This window comes from Lepisma saccharinum, chromosome 28 (assembly GCF_977018435.1).
Source record: "Lepisma saccharinum chromosome 28, izLepSacc3.1, whole genome shotgun sequence".
Lineage (NCBI taxonomy): Eukaryota > Metazoa > Arthropoda > Insecta > Zygentoma > Lepismatidae > Lepisma > Lepisma saccharinum.
This window is the reverse complement of record NC_139256.1, coordinates 20,219,849-20,237,999: the sequence shown is the minus strand read 5'-3', so window position 1 is coordinate 20,237,999 and position 18,151 is coordinate 20,219,849. Positions and strand designations below refer to the sequence as shown.

Genomic DNA, 18,151 nt, shown 5'->3' with positions numbered 1-18,151 from the left:
ATGTGTGTAACTTAAAGTTTTTCTTGTATGTACGCATTGCTTGCATTATAGAATTATTTTCCTGTAGTTTACGGTTATTACAAGCATAAGAAAACAGTATTTCTTTGTGACGTTTCAGGAGAACACACGCTCCTTTCATCAGACATTTATTTTCATTTTGACTAAATATACAGTAATAACAATGGTTAGTAATCTTTTTACTTGGAATGTACATTTAATGAATTCAAAATGAGAAACTCTCTACCAGATGTGGAAACCACAGGAATATATAATATAAGTTGTTCATGTTCAAAAGATTATGTGGGACAAACAGCAAGGAAACTGGTAATAAGATGGCACGAACACGATTTGGACATTATAAATCTAAACCCAAGAACAGGTTTGTCAACTCATATCATCGAAAAGAAGCATTTGATTAAAAAGAGAATGGTTTTAATAAGGTTAATGGGAAACACAGAGTTGAATGTCTGGGAAGCTTCGTACATTGCAGAAGAACACTGGAATAAATTAAATAATGAAAATGGTAACATAGATCCAGTATGGAGTTTTCTTTTTCACAAATGGAGTAAGCCACCATCTTTAAAATTTAATGTAACAGAAAACATCAAGAGACTTTGTGAAAACAATGATGAATTTGAATTACCTGATGATATTTGGGATTCATAATTTAAAAAAAAAATCTGAAATAAAAATAAAACAGACTGCTTTTTTCACAGTTAAGTTGCTAGATTACAACAATGTAACATTGACAACATCCATTATATAACAGATTATTTTTGTTTAAAAAAATTACTAACCATTGTTATAACTGTATATTTAGTCAAAATGAAAATAAATGTCTGATGAAAGGAGCGTGTGTTCTCCTGAAACGTCACAAAGAAAAACTGTTTTCTTATGCTTGTAATAACCGTAAACTACAGGAAAATAATAGTAACTTAAAGGTAGTCCAAATCAATTCAGGGTAATAAAATTAAAGTTCTGTGCGTATATTCTTTCAATATTTGCAACACTATATCACATATAAAAGCTTGTGTTATCAAGATAAGTAATTTTCAAAATTCTGAAATTTGGGATCAAGTTCTGGAAATTAATGTGTACGACAAGCAATTAAGATGAAGAGTTTGTATTTTTTTTATTACTTAAGTTCAGTGGCGGCGATTAGGGGGGCAGTTGCCCCCCCCCCAATTTTCGCCACTTTTGCTCCCGCACTATGGTAAATCTTATATACACAAAATATATTTTGTAACCCTACCCCCCCCCCCTGCAGTTTTGGACCCAATTGCCGGTGCATACCAAATGCTATACTCCTTTGCAAAAAGCAAGTATGTCAAATACATCAATATCTTTACATGCTTACCCGTTTAGCATCATGGTTTATTGTTTGACCAAAAGCATGGAAGGAGTTCCTTCTCTTCAATCTCTCTGACATCTTTGTGCAATATTCCTCAAGCAATCTGTCACAAGCCTCAAGATTGATATTGGTCTCCTGTAACAAAAAGTGTAATAAAGAAAGAAGGGAAATAATAAACAAATCACTGGAAGTACAAAAAATCAATTTAAAAAAAATTTAAATGCACAATATGCCTGAAAAGCAAGAGTGAGTGTGGCAGTCACCCGTGATCAATAGCATGACTCAAGCGAACATAACCGATCCTGGGGTTAAATGAATCGAATTAAAACAAATGCATGTAAGGTATATTCTTGTTATCACGGCAGTATATGATTAGACCAGTGTTCTAACTGGAGAGGGTGTAAGGGAATGGTAATTCCCACAAAAGATTAGGAAATGCATCCCCTCACCTGTCCCTTTGTCCACAAGTTACAATATAGCATCTTCCCCCCCCCCCCCCACCCTCTCCAACCAAAATATCCCAAAGGCCCAAAGATCATTCCTCCCACTTCAAGTACTGGATTTGATCCTACAACACACCCAAAACCATCTACTCAGATAATGGAGGAGGAAGGGTAGTAGCCTGTTGAAAAATACTACACAAAACACATGTAACATGAATTTCGTGTCATTATATGAAGATTAAATCATTAATTTCACAATCATTCCAATTGTTTAAATTTATGTACTTTTGTTTTTCACACTTCGTTACAAATATACATCTTTCTGTACATCAGAAAAGAAGACACATATAAGAAAAAAGATCCTACAAAAGAAAAATGCAACATTGCCTAGGTACTTTCTCAGTATGGAAGATGGAAAAAAAAAAAATAATATTTTGTAACCCTGTTGTTTTGTGTGGTTTTATCAATTTTATGGAAAGAAAATCATAACTTCTCCCGAATATGGAAAAACACAATATTAAATATTGGTGATTTACTTACACTGACTGGCCGGACCATGTGGCCAAGTGGTTAGCACATCACGCTGCGACGCCAAGAGTCCCGGGTTCGAATCCCGCTCAGGCTTGGTTGTTTGTGAATGTCCATTCATCACTTTCATCATTTCATCACTCATCCCCGTCTTCGCAAATTAGCCAAGAGGCACAAAATGTGAAGTAAAATAAACTAAATCAAATTAAAAAAAACACACTGACTGGAATTTGCCCAAAAATTATGCAAGAATATGTAATTGGAAAAAAATTATGGTAACGGTTTCAGATGTTTAATGGTTTCTTGCATGTTTTATAAGAGTATTATGAAGTACATATTTATCAATACCTTTGGTCATTCATGGGGTCCGCAAAAATGCTGTGTGACACTTTCACAAGAGTATAATTATACATAAAAAAATTTACATTAATATTTTATATAAAGGAAAAAAGATTAAATTTACTCGAGCTTTGCATATCATACACAAAGATATTTAAATACATGACAAACATTTGAAAATAATATGAAAAGCTATGTCAACAAAAACAAAAGTTATTGGTTAAAGTTATTGTACATGAAGATATATAATTTATTCAAGTAGTAATTTATGAATATACTGACTGGAAATTTTTCTTACAGCCAACTCATTCCATAATGCTGGATAAATTTGTGTAAAATACTTTACCTGAAGAGTAGACCACAAGGCATTGATCTTTCTCTCGATAAAGGGATTCAGAATGATACTATCCCTCGGATATCTTTCAGAGTGGGATTGCAACATGTTGCCTGATGTATGTTGGTGGGGCATCTCAGACGATACAGAATCCAAACTGTGTTTCCGCCTAGTGCTGAAGCACTAGTCTTCCAGTAACATCTGCATTTAAAGACCTAAAAAAAATAAGTAACTATGAACAACAAGCATATGAATTGTAGTGCATTAACTATTTTTGATTTAGAACCTCAAGTAATTATAACAATAATATAAAAAATTTTCTGAAAAAAACCCTGAAAAAACCTCATGGGGAAAACTGGGCTGGACCCACCTGGGCCAACCCTGGTTAAAGCTAGTCGTTTCAGAACATAAATATGTGATGATAGTTTGATTTCACTGTACTTTCAGATTACATGCATGTTCCGTTAATGCATATTGTTGGTGTATTGAAGTCACTGTTTTTACTTTTGTTAAATATCATAAATTTAGTCTTATTACTATTTGTTATTAATCCATGGATGTTTAAGTATTGTGTTAGCTGATTGATTGTGATAAAAGTGTTGATTTCTAGTTCATTTGCATCGTTACCTCTGGATATTACTGTCATCTCATCTGCATACGTTATAATCTTCGTACTTGTGTATTGTGGTATGTCATTAATGTACACTATAAAAAGCAAAGGGCCCAGGATTGATTCCTGGGGTACTCCCCTGATTCATAGTTAGTGATTGTACTATGCATATTAAAATGTAGGTAAAACTTCGATAGCATCCCAACACCTCTCAATCGATTATTTAGTCATTCTTAACATTTGTACTTACCTATTCCGCATTGCGAAAGATTCTTCATGGTGCTATTTTGCTTTCAATTTTTGGCATAAAGAGTAATTATTAAACCATTGACGTTAGCCCCAAAAATTCATGATAGCCCAACGAACCATCACGGGGACGAGGTATGCCTACGAGGTTAGGTTAGGCCTGTCAGGTTAGGTTCCATTAGCACTCATTTCGTTCAATTTAGAATATACAGACAACATCGGTTTTTCTCGATGAAAGAAAATACCAACAAGAACTTCTAAATGCTACAGAAACTAATTTCGGTAAGTAGTTTCTTGTGTAAAAATGAAGAAATCCATTGGGACGCTTTCGAAGTTTTACCAAAATGTATTTGGATAAATTGATACCGGTCTTCTGCCTACGTATCATTACTTCGGGTACCAGTTTCATAGATCGCACACACATTAAAATCGGATATTTTGTGTCTCGCATGGATCATACTTACCAATCGTGTATTGCGGAACATAGTTCAAGGTGCCATTATGCTTTCTACACGAAAACGAACACAATTTTTCAGAGAGTAATTTTTGTCATTCCTTTTTTCGCTTCCTTAACACACAACATGGCAGGCAAAACGTGACTAGCGTAGTTGGTATGCAGTGTTTCCAACCTTCTTCACCGAAAAATACCCACTATTGTGTTAGTCACGTGTGCAAATTGTACATTATGCACGGGTACCTGACGGGTAGCCCCACGAACCATTCACGGATAGCCGCACGAACCATTCCGATAAGGTTAGTTTAGGCAAGCAGTTAAAAAAAAAGGGGGGGTTGGAACCACTGGCAGGGGTCACGTCATCAACCGTATGCAGCATCCGGTTCACGTAGGGAAAGCAATGGCAATTGTGCGTCGGCGAGATATTTCTCTTGAAAAATATATGACTTTCAGGTCAAATAGATTCCACGAAAGAAAATATGTCGACAAACGTTGGAAACCTTAGAGAAACTCATTTCCGCAAGTAGTTTCTTCTGTAAAAATGAAGAAATGTATCTCCGATATATGAAACTGTTACCTTACTTCGAAATTAACAACTGGAACTTTGGTCCGTTTAAGTTCTTACGTATTAGCACTTTCTAGATTACTATACTGTAATCATGGATCAAATTACTAATCCTGTTATTGATTGCAAAAGGAGCAATAGTAAAACTATCAAAGCCGGGAATTATCTGTAACTAGTTTATTCTGTAATTGTTGACATTCGTACTTACTTATTCTGTATTGGGAAAGATTGTTTAACAAGGGATTTCGCTTTTTTTAACAAAATTAGTATCTATTGTCGACATATGTAATTATTGTTTGTTCTTGGTATGACTTGAGATGACCGGACCCCTCTCAGATTTTCTTCATATTTGACATAGTCACTAATTGAGGCCTCCTAATCACGAATCTGAAGTTAAAATTTGTTGGAAATGTCTAGAAATTGCGAACCATTGGTGCTAGCCTCACGAACCATTGGCACGTGGTTAGGTTAGGCAAACATAGTTAAAATTTGGTGTCGTGGTAGTATCAGGAATATACATATATATATATTTCCTTGTGAAACAAAAAACTTCGCGAAAATCGATGGTTTCCATTCCGAAAACTAGTGCCTTATTTTAGCTTATTTTGCAATTTCTCGACGTTCCCGACAAATTTTAACTTCAGATTCGTGATTAGGAGGCCTCAATTAGTGAGTATGCCAAATATGAAGAAAATCGGAGAGGGGTCCGGTCATCTCCTCAAGTCGTTCCTTGTTCTTTTCTCGCTTCCTGAACATGCAAAATGGCGGGCAAATCTTGACTAGTGTTGTGTGTCGAACGGCAAAGCAGTGTTTCAACCTTCTTAACAGAAAAATTCCCGCATAGCCCCAAAAACCATTCCCGAATAGCCGCAAAAACCATTCGAGATAGTATGACCATCCATGAATAGCCCCAAAAACCATTCTGGATTGTATAACCATCCACGATAGCCCCACGCACCATCATGGTAAGGTTAGGTTGCTTTAGGTTGGGCAATATAGTGAAAAAATTGTGTGTTTGGAAACACCGGGGATTACGTCATCAGATGCTCGCAACATAAGTTCAAGTACATGGATGGAAATGCAAGCAACAGCTTTTGTGCATCGGACGGACATTATTATAGATAAATACATGAATTACCAGCCAAATATATTGAAAAATGCGAGAAAACGCTTCTACAACCTTCCGAAATTACGCAGAAACTCAATTCCGTAAGTACTTTCTCCTGTAAATTTGAAGAAATCTGATTCCCAACTTTGATAGTTTTACTGGAGCAATATCGGGTTTCTTCTTTCGTTAAAACGAAATGTCACAATTTGTTTTGGTAAGACACTACTTTACGTCCTTTTCCTAAGGAATAAGTGTCATATATCGTTCGAAAGCTTATTGTACAAGGAATTCAACAACGTATATCCCAAAGCGAGCAAAAATTACCTGGAGGCGGAAATCGATAAAAACCGATGTTGTCCGGATATGCGTAATTGAACGTACTGAGGAAATGTTTCGATGATTACGCACATATTTAGGGGTGAAATGAGTGCTAATGGAACCTAACCTAACCTCGTCCCCGTGAATATGCAAAGAAGCAATCACCACGTTGAACGCAAATGAGCAAAGCACACACATTCACAACGCGGACACAAAGACGAGCCTGCAGTGTTGTTAACTCCCATTGGTTACCACCAAAAGGCAATAAGGACGTAAAGTAGGAGTCTAGCCTTAAATTTTACATGTTCAGGATCAATTTGCAAAAATGTTCTTGTTCAGTTTTCAGGAAAGTGGCAGGATTAACATTTGCCGCCAACATTATTTTCATGTAGAAATGTGTGGAAGCGAGTGATACAACTCTTTAAAACTAGCATTAACTAATTGTAGACCTTACCTAAAATCTTTGAAATCATTTGTTTGAATATTCATTCAGAATACGTATCAATCACGCTTACATTTAAAATACTTTCGGTTAGACGTAAATGATATTGCATCGTGTTTAGATACAACGCAGATAGAGCGTACGGACGGATATACAGGAATATATTCTACGGTACGGATATACTATCAATCAATATCTAACAGAAAATTAGTGCATTGTCGAACGTGACGTTTAGATCAATTATAAACCTTTAGAACTATTACCTCTAAATAGAAATTAACGATAACCGAAAAATACACACGTCAAAGAACCGCCACGGAAAATAACTCGTCGCGAGGGCTTTGTTTGGAAACAGGGGGTGCTATTCCGGCTTCCCGCGCTACGGCGGCACGTGAAGGTCTTCTGCTAGAGTGACGTCAAAAAGGGGATCCCTCAGCTGCGGGCCGCTTATTAACATGTAAAATCAAGCAAGTTTATCGCATCATAGAGGCGATTATAACTCTTGGGAAGCAATGTTTATAACATGTAGTTCTTCTTCACTGCTTTCCCGTACCTTTTCAAGTTAACTGAGGATGGAATAATAACAAGTTCATGCTGAATTCACCAAAAAGGGAACCCATGTCTTTGGTTTTTTAACACTATCTTTCTTCACTTCTACACGCAGCAATAAAGTTGGTTGGTTGGTTGATTGGTTGATTTAGTGTTTTAAGGCCACTTTATGCACAGTAAGGCTAATCGGGACTGGACCTACAGGTTAAAGTGGAATCCGAACCACCATGTGCCTTCACCGGGTATCGACCCCGGGACCCCTTGATTACGAGACACAGCAATGAAGTTAAATGATTATTAGATGAGTCTCATCTTGAGACGAGCACAATAGAAAGAACACCCGAAAAATCGTAAAGTGAAACAATTTTTGATTGATTGATTGATTGATTTAGTTTATCTTACTTCGCGTTTTGTGCCTCTTGGCTAATTTGCGAAGATGGGGATGAGTGATGAAATTGATGAATGGACATTCACAAACAACCAAGCCCGACCGGGATTCGAACCCTGGACCCTTGGCGTCGCAGCGCGATGTGCTAACCACTCGGCCACAGGGTCGGGCGAAACAATTTGAAATGCCTGTGTGTGCTGGAGGGGGGCGGGGTAGAGTCTCGTGGGTATATTTTCATGCAAATAGTTTACTAACTTAATTAATTATAGCGTGGACATAACTGCAACAGGATCGAGAGAGTAAGATTGAACGGAAAGGATTAAGTAAGTCCCTCTACATGTATATAACGGGTCTCCATGACAGCATAACGCTTTAGGAAGCCAGAGGCCCCAGTTTGAACCATAGTAAGGCAAAAAGCAATGCTTGTCTCATTCTCCACACATTAGTTCATCATTCATCCTCATAGTAGCGATCAACACAGTAGAAATTCGTCTTTAAATGAACGACGCATACATACATATTGATTTATTATTATTTCGCTTTTCTGGTACTTCTGGCTAATCGCGAAGATGAGGATGAATGGTGATAAGATGAGGCGTGATGAAGGAACAATCATAAACATGTAAGGACAACACAATACGAGCCCCACCAAGGATTAAAATGGCCACGAGTCCAGACGCCAGAGCCTCGCTAGTCACTAGTATGTAAAATGCAGTCCAGGGTGTACTACGTGGAAATTAATACAATTGGGCTGTCCTCAGAGAATATATATATATATATATATATATATATATATATATATATATATATAGTGTGTGTGTGTGTGTATAACGACCCTATATTTAGGTTTTTTGTAGTCTTTTGTATGAGTCCTGTCGAGTTGCATCCACGGGAAGCTCCAAAATTTCGGTGTTGTGTGCGTGTGAGTAAAACTATTATTATTATGAAGTTACAGTTACGCAATAATAAACTTCTAAGCCGTAGGAATGCAAATATTGCCATCAGTTTCAATAATACGAATGTCTATAACAGTATCCTTCTTACATTTAATTTTTATTTAACACGTAGTGTTTTCTTTTTTTCTTTTTTTATACGGAAGAAACATGCATCAAATTATGTCCATATATTGTACATATACAGTGTTGTATTTTAAAAATTTCCAGCAGTAGAATTTCAGCAACTTCTTTGCAGGTGCGACTTATTGTTGACAAGAATTAATTGAAGTTACTGCTGCATAACATAATAAGTACGAGTATATTGCAAAATCATAGAGATAATGCAGTGGGTGGTGGATGTTGTAATGATGCGATCATTACTGGATCCTTTTTTATGTTATAAATTGTGTATGTCTATGTCCTGTACGTTTGAGTTCTTGGCCGTTGGGGAGCGGTAAGTTTCCAGTAACGGTTTAGGTCATTAGCGGGGCCTATAAAAGGAAGGGAAGGCAGCAGTCGGCCTCAGATGTTTTGGTGCGATACGGCGAGGTAAAGAGGTGTCTCTTCTCTATGGGGCGAAACGAAGACTTCTCTTGATAATATGAATAGGCGGATACTTTAACTTTTCTCTCTTTCTTTTAGTACACACACTTGCTCTTTTCACATTATTCCAATAGTTTATTTCATGTGGGAAACCGGGTACACAGCACACATACCTTCAGCCACCTTTTTTGGTACTGAGGGTTATATTTTTTTTTTACTCGTGGAGCCAGTGGCTACGCGAGTCTACACACTCTCTTCGGGAAGGGGGGACAGGGTACACCGGAATGTAATTTTGTGAATAACGGCCAAGAATTAACTTCTGTAAATATATTATGAATAAACCTATATATATCTAAAAGGAAATGGGCGTTAAGTTGTAATTTGAAGAAGTACGTGTCTATTGCCTAAACTAGCATCCACAGAACTTCAGGTACTGCAAGTTTTGAACCTCGGGACAAGGATTCAAAAATGTATGGTTGTGTATATTGTGTATGTTGCTGAGAATCAGCTTAAAAGCACAAAATATACCGTTACATACTGGGGGCTCATAGTCGGGATATTTTTTTTTGTGAGAAGTACTGAAGGCATATGTTATTGCGAAGTGGAAAGAAAATAATAGAAGACAAAATGGCAATTCAAATAGACAGGGAGCTCATTAGCAAGTTGCTAGGCAATGCGAACTTGGAGGGAAGGCCTGAGGAAGATATTGTGGGGGAACTTGAGAGACTTTCTCTAAATGTTACACAAGGAACTTCGATAAGGACCGGCGAGGAAAAAATGAGCAAAATCTTGGAAAAAAGCAACATTAACATTCCGATCTTTAAGGGAAACGTCGGCGATGTAAGTCCACACGATTATTTGTATGAATTACGCAATTATCAGGAAATCATGGAAATTGGGGATACTTTTCTCTTAGATAGAATCTTGCCGCTTTCGTTGAAGGAAATCGCTGCAGATTGGTTCAGATTTTCGAGACCATTCGGCACTTTTAGGGAATTTGAGAAGGCGTTCTTGGAAGAATTCTTTAGTGTCGATTACGACTCGGAAATAGCAAGGATCATTCAGAACAATTACCAGTCACCAGACCAGTCTCTTCTTGCATTTATTCGACACACCAGGAAGCTTTTCGCAATGAGGGAGAAACGGGGGACAGAAGACGAGGTCATCCAGCACGTTTTGAAATTTTCCCATCCTAAATTCAGAACACACTTGTACAACAGAACATTCGCAACAATCAAAGATTTGGAAACCCATTCTATGGACATTCAAAAGAGATTGTATTCAGAAGCCCTGTACTATTGTCCAGAACTGAGGGACAACAGTTCGCCGCATCTGTCTGCCATGCCGACTTCAGCGAGTGGCACAAGGCAATTAGCAGCCGCGGGGACAATGAACACTTTCGGCCGCGTGGGAACAGAAGTATCAATGAGCGCCATAAATCCTGGACTGGTCAACCGGCTAAGCTTTTCCGGGAATGTTGGGACCCCGTCGAGAGCAGAAGAACCGACGAAGAGAAGGGGGATCCGTTGTTTTCGGTGTGACGGTCTTGACCACAAAGCCGCCATGTGTACTGCTCCAAAAAACTCGTTAGGCCCGAACAGAGCGACACCGCCATCGTAGCAGGCGCTGCGTGGAAGAAAAACAAAGGGGGGAGTAGGAAGATACGCAACTGCAGGAATTTCACTTCTGGCGACAAAGAGCCGTTAGTCCCCTGTAAAATCAATGGAAAGGACTTCTCCTTATTCGTAGACACAGGGGCCTCTGTGAGCACTGTAAATTTAGAGATAGCAAAACAACTGGAAAAACAAGGAAATAAGATTAACAATAAACGTATCAATATTTCTTTGGCAGTAGGCTCTGTACAATCATGTGGGGAAATGTATCTTACTGTACATTTGAATGGGGTGAAACTTAGGCATAAATTCGTCGTTTTGCGCGATTGTTTCAAGGGATTCATCGCAGGTCGTGGGTTCATAAGGCAAGCCGGATTATCTCTGCACTTGAAAGAGGGAGGCTACAGCTTTGCAGACAGTGACGTCATCTATTTGTTTTCTGCGGAGAAGAGGGAAGCGGGGATGAGTCTTCCGATTCTGCAGGGGATAACGTCGACTGTGGAGGCTGGAGCTGGGGCAACCGCGACGGTAACCGCGACGATGGGAAAAAGTGAAACATCTGATGCAACAACCGCGACGATGGGATATTGCCAAAGACGTCCCGAAATAGCAGAATTGATTGAGCGTGCAGAATGTTCACCAGAAGTAAAGAAGAAATTAGCAGATATTTTAAACATCTACAGTAACGTCTTTTCTGAAAAACCTGGCGTTACACACATCTTACAGCACAAAATAGAACTAACCGATAGGACACCATTCTATTCTAAGCTTCGTATTTTGACTCCAGAAAAGCAAGAAATAATGGATAACTGTATCGATGAGCTGTTAGCTGGGGGTTTCATTGAGCCCTGCAAATCTAATTACATTAATTCACCGTTGTTAATCAGGAAAGGGGATAAATACAAGGTGATCCTGGATCCTCGAAAGACAAACGCAGTAACAAAGAAATCTAGGAATGAAGTCCCGGATATGTTTGAATCTTTGAGTAAATTAGGCAAGGCTAGATATTTCTGTAAATTAGATTTGGTAAACGCTTTTGGCCAGCTTTTATTGGAAGAAAACTCACGCCAATACACGGCATTCAACACTTCACGAGGAATCTTTCGCTATTTGAGATGTCCCTATGGATTGAGCATGATTCCTAACACACTGGCGAAACTGATGAATATTGTCCTTGGAGAGCTGCAGGGTGTCTCATGCATTGCATTTTACGATGACATTTTGGTTTATGGAGAAACGGAGGGAGAATTGTTGCTCGCGCTGAAAGAAGTTTTGGAGAGAATACACAAGGCGAACTTAACACTTTCACCATCGAAGTCCCAACTTTTTACTTCGGAAGTGGATTACCTGGGTTTCAGAATTTCTCACAAGCAAGTGATGTGCCACCCATCCAAGATTGAGTATTTGGACCAGATAAGGGCTCCGAAGAATGTGAAGCAACTCCAGAGCATTTTAGGATTCTTCGGATTTCTGAAAGGTCACATTAGCCACATGTCAGAGTTGACGAGTCCTCTCACTGACATGTTACGTAAGGGAATTCGCTTTCGGTGGACGGATGTTCACGAAGAGTGCCTGACCAAACTGAAGGAAGCTGTAAAGAATAACGTTTCTTTGTACATTCCCGTACTGAATGAGCCGTTCGTCATCTACAGCGACGCGAGCGATAACTGCGCCGGTTTCTTACTAGGACAGAGGGACCAAGGGGGGAAACTGCATGTTGTATCCTTTGGAAGTAAAAAGTTCTCACAAGCCCAGAAGAACTACAGCACAACGCACAAAGAATTCCTCGCTTTGCTCCTTGCAGTCGAGACTTTCGACAAGTACATCTGCCACGCTCCGGCAGTGGAAGTTTTCACTGACCACAGTGCTCTGACCACGATATTCAGTACTGAAAACAAGAGCGCAAAGATGTCAAGGTGGACAGCTCGTCTCTCGCGCTACCCTCTGCTCATCAAATACGTGAAAGGAGAGCTAAATCTGGTAGACTTTCTATCGAGAAATGAAGTATGCAACACCCATCCGTCTGAGTACGACGGGTTACCCGCAGCGCAGGAAACATTCCCCCTGGAAGATGAAAATGATGAAGGCTACGTAAAATTCGAGATGGAAGACGGAGTTGTGATCGATTCGTCAGATATTGCACAGAAACCAGTTGCTGACCTCAGTGCTTTGTGCACTATACAAAGCGCGAAGCAAATAAAGAAGAAACGACGAGAAAATTTGCTTCGAGGGATCAAACTACCCAAGGTTCGTCTCTCTAAAAGTGAAAAGATGCAGGGCTTTTCATTGTTGCCTTTCTCCGTGGCCGAGGGGAATGAAGAACACGAACCGCTGGATCCGAGCAGGCTTCTGGACACCACTTCAATCATTTCAGAGCAAATGAAAGATAATTTTCTTGCAGACTTAGCGAAGACTGTTAGGAACGAGGAGGTGGAAGGGACGAAGATGTACAAGGAAAAGTTGAAGACACTGGCCAAATCTTCGTATTTCGACGATGATGGAATCCTTAGGAGAAATTTGCCTGCAGAAAAGTACAAAGAGAAAGGAACTGGCAAAATATGGGCACCTCTTTCTCTACGTGCGCAAATTCTTATGTCCTTGCATGATAGTGCATTCGCTTCTCATCCTGGAAGATTAAAAACTTTAGCAAAGGTCAGAGAACAATACACGTGGTTAGGCCTAACAAAAGACGTTATTCAATACTGTAAGTCGTGCCAACCATGCTGTGTATTTAAAGGGGACACGACTAAGAAGCAAGGCTTCATGGCAAGTAATAAGGAAACAGAAGTTGGCAAGAACTTATACTGTGACATTCTGGGACCAGTCGTTCGTTCGAAAAAGGGAAATTTCCAATATGTTCTAGTATGCGTTGATAGCTTTAGCAGATTTACTATCTTGCGCCCTCTTCGCGTTGTGACTGCGAAATCTGTGCTAGAACAATTACTGGATATATTCTCGATCCATGGATTCTACCCGAGAATCTCCACCGATAATCAAAGCATTTTCAATTCCAGAATGTGGAAACAGATGATGAAGATGTTTGATTCCAAGCAGATCAGAATTTCTCCATATCGACCGCAGGGCAATCTCGCAGAATGCTACGTAAAGGCAACTAAACGTGCTCTTTCCACACTAATTTCGTCGCACAACGAGTGGGCGTCATCGCTACCGTACGTGCAGTTTGCATTGAATTCACAAGTTTGCAACACGACCACATTCAGTCCAGCATACTTGCATTTTGGACGTTCTGTGAGGGGTCCTTTCGAGAAGGCCAGGGACGCTTTGCCTCAAGGACCTGAAATCAGACAGGAGGACATCTTGGAATTCGTGGAGGAAACGAAATTCAGGATAGAAGAGGCCAAGAAGATAGCTTGCAACAATCAAGAGCGCATGCATAATGCACAGAAGAAAGTATATGATAAGAAACGCCGCAAGTGCACGTTTAAGGTGGGGGAAAAAGCTTGGCTTAAGGAACATCCTCTCTCTGATAAGGCCCGTGGAGTAACTAGTAAACTCTCGGGGAAGTTCTCTGGACCGCACGCAATTGTTGAGCAAACTTCGGCAAATACTTTCAAACTAAAACACAGCGAGGACGGAAGAATATTGAGAGCCAACAGCGATCAGTTAAAACCTTATTCTTCGCCGCCTGAGTTCGCGAAGAAAGTAGCCGGGCAAAATTCAGCGAAGGGAGCGCACGTATCTTCTCCAGAAGACGAGAATGAAGATGTACCCCAGATGCGTTACAAGCTGAGAAACAGATTCTGATCTAATTTCAAAAGGGGATTTTTGTAAATATTGTATATAGGGATTTATCTATCTTTTCTTTATTTTTTATCTTTCATTTATTTTCTCTCTCTGATACCTCACACACTACTCCTGCAAACGTTTCGTTCCGCAGTCAACAAAAGTAACGCAAAGTTAGTGCGTATTTTTTTACCACGTATTTTCGTCGAGAAGCCGCAGTTCGGTGGTGAGAAAATCCAGTGAATAGCAGTGACATCTCTGGATGTAGAGCCATTTAGACCCATTCATGTGGAAGCCGGTCGAAGCGGTGTCTTCCGATCTCGGCAGGAGCGCAGAGCAGTGGCGTTGCCGGGAGTCGAACCAGCAGCCTTGGTGACTTGGATGGATTTCCAGGAAAATCTATCCCTTGGACAGAAATAGGAGTGCTTCAGAAGTACGGAGAGACTGCAGTGAGTGCCCGCAGGAAGCTGTTCTGATCTTCAGCAACGAAGGAACGACATCCAGGTATGTGAAGTGATGTGCTGTGCGTCGGACCAAGTGATATATATTAACTGTGGGACTTCCGAAAGCTTCGTGTGAACATTGACTGTGAATTTCGGGTGAACTGTTAAGTGAACAGAAACTGCGAACAAGTGTTTTGTGTATATTATTATTATTTTTTTTTGTAGGTTACAGAACTTTGATATCTCTCTCTTCAGGAAGAGGGGACTATGTAATGATGCGATCATTACTGGATCCTTTTTTATGTTATAAATTGTGTATGTCTATGTCCTGTACGTTTGAGTTCTTGGCCGTTGGGGAGCGGTAAGTTTCCAGTAACGGTTTAGGTCATTAGCGGGGCCTATAAAAGGAAGGGAAGGCAGCAGTCGGCCTCAGATGTTTTGGTGCGATACGGCGAGGTAAAGAGGTGTCTCTTCTCTATGGGGCGAAACGAAGACTTCTCTTGATAATATGAATAGGCGGATACTTTAACTTTTCTCTCTTTCTTTTAGTACACACACTTGCTCTTTTCACATTATTCCAATAGTTTATTTCATGTGGGAAACCGGGTACACAGCACACATACCTTCAGCCACCTTTTTTGGTACTGAGGGTTATATTTTTTTTTTACTCGTGGAGCCAGTGGCTACGCGAGTCTACACACTCTCTTCGGGAAGGGGGGACAGGGTACACCGGAATGTAATTTTGTGAATAACGGCCAAGAATTAACTTCTGTAAATATATTATGAATAAACCTATATATATCTAAAAGGAAATGGGCGTTAAGTTGTAATTTGAAGAAGTACGTGTCTATTGCCTAAACTAGCATCCACAGAACTTCAGGTACTGCAAGTTTTGAACCTCGGGACAAGGATTCAAAAATGTATGGTTGTGTATATTGTGTATGTTGCTGAGAATCAGCTTAAAAGCACAAAATATACCGTTACAATGTGTATGCAAATTATCCTAGTGGGGGAATTTTCTTTAAGAGGATTTTCTTAACTAGAGAGAGAGCATTCCAAAACCTTTCCCTCTTTCAGCACTGCTGCCTCTCCTGTGAAAAAATCTTGCGGCGTCCTTGTCAAATTGCGTCATTACGAAGCAAATATTTTTTTCTTATTTTTAGGTTGCTTTCCTGTAACTTTTACCTAATTGGAAGGCGAGGATGAGTAAGGAATAGATGAAATAGATGGACACCCGCAAAGGGACACAATGTCCAGGCGGGACTCGAGCCTTAAACCTTCGCAGGGTAGCGAGATCGTTACTGAAACAATTAACGTTTTCATCTATTTCTATTTTGAGGGCCTCCCCGATGATAGTGATAATGACGTGTCGCAAGATGCCATTAAATACTTGGCTGGGTACGTGGCCTTTAAATGCCGTCAAGTTGACGAAACTTTAGGTGTTAGGGGGGGAAAAGTAGATATTCCAGAACATTGCAGCGATGACTGGATATCAATCATATCAAAAGGGGGGCTTACCCATCCAACACAGGAGTGGATGGAAAAAGTTATTCAATTTGAGATTGTGTTTGCATCCTTCCATGGGTCAAGTGTTTCCAAGCAACACAAAGTTATGGACACTCTAAAGACAGTATTGCAGTTAAAATTTCCTGAAGTTAACGAAAATATTATTTCCCTTTACGTCAGAACAAGAACTTTTATTAGAATACGACATTTGAATAAACTAATGAAACTCAAGTCCATGGAAGCAAGTGCAGTCAGAAAAATACGACAGTGGGTAGCATCGTCTTCAAAATCATAAGTCTCCAGGAAGGGTAAGTTGTAATGAATTTTTATTCTCACTGATATTTATTTCCGCCTCGGCCTCCACCGTATAGTGATTGACAAATCACATTGCTAAACCAAGACAGAGGCCAGGCCTGTTGTTCATGTATTTGTTATTTGACGTCGCTTTTTACCACTTTTGGTTAATCGCGGCGATGAGTGATGATCACATGAATTTGATGAAAGGGCAGACACAAAGAACATCAATGCCCACGACGTGACTCGAAGTCGGGAACTTCAGTGACGGGATTCAAAGTCGAACACGCCGTTAACCAGATTCCCCATCGAGCTGGCAGGAGTTTCTTTGAATTTATTAAGGGATTACGCTTTCGCACGACATTGCATTTTATCCATTTATTATTTATTTATTAATTTCTAAAAAACATATTTTGATGTTACGGTTTTTTAATCACAAATCAGTGTGGGTAGAATATTTATGCAATTTTACCATAGTGTAAACTTTAATGTAAGTGAAAGCATGTGTGCATCACTAGTTAAAGATTCTCACATCTACAAAAAAAATCCAAAACCCATTTCCACCTCACTCAAGGATTATGTTAATTCAATTCAAATTGTATCAATATTTACAGCTGAATGTGAACGCGGTTCAGTGCCATGAATCTAACCTTTACTGAACAGAATGAGATTGGTTCATAGAATGTATCGCCGAAAATCAATTTCGCTGATATCCCGTTGTCGCTGTTCTATTTTCATTAGATACGAGCTCCAATTACCATTTTAATCCTTCGTTTTAAAAGTTATTCAAACACAGAAATAGTTATCGGGGGTCATTTTAAGGTCTTTTTTTTACTTCATTACTGTCTTTATTTGATTTTTTTATTTTCTAAGAATTTCGGCGGGCAGAAGCCCCTTAAGCCCCTCCTGCGTACACCAGTGCTTGCCACACTCATCTAACCTACGCTCCCATCAAATTTATCGTTTCATCATTCATTTTTATTGTTGCGGTTACCCTAAATACGTAGAAAAGCGACGTCACATAACAACACCGACAGCGACATCCTATGTATACTAGATATATAAATTATAATGAACAAATTATTAATAACAAACATCTGTGAAAATTTGAAGGTATGAAGGATAATAAGTATTGATGTGGTAGCGAAATATTTAATACGTAAAATTGTATTTATTTACCCATACGCAACTTCAGATTTCAATGTAGGGGCGATATAAGAGGATAGTCGTGATTACTTTTTGTTTGATTTGTATAACGCCATTTATTGTAATTGCGTGCTGTAAACTTCTTCATATTATTGCCTAGGCCTTATTTCTTGCGTTTTGCTAAATATTCTGCTGCAAATGGTTAATAGAACCAAGATATGGACAATTAAAAATGAAAATATTTCCCGTAAG

The 18,151-nt window shown here is 39.3% G+C and overlaps 1 protein-coding gene across 1 annotated transcript in view; it reads right to left on the bottom strand.

Annotated features, from left to right (window-relative positions):
• LOC145980835 (uncharacterized) overlaps nucleotides 1–7,084 on the bottom strand; it is a 60,715-nt gene extending 53,631 nt beyond the window's left edge. The window contains exons 1-3 of the mRNA XM_083113925.1: nucleotides 7,002–7,084; nucleotides 3,008–3,210; nucleotides 1,358–1,486 (exon numbers count right to left, since the gene is read on the bottom strand). Of these exons, the coding sequence (XP_082970051.1) occupies nucleotides 1,358–1,486; nucleotides 3,008–3,130 (252 nt within the window). The 5' untranslated portion in view covers nucleotides 3,131–3,210; nucleotides 7,002–7,084. The remainder of the gene's footprint in view (nucleotides 1–1,357; nucleotides 1,487–3,007; nucleotides 3,211–7,001) is intronic.
• Between the last annotated feature and the right edge of the window lie 11,067 nt (nucleotides 7,085–18,151).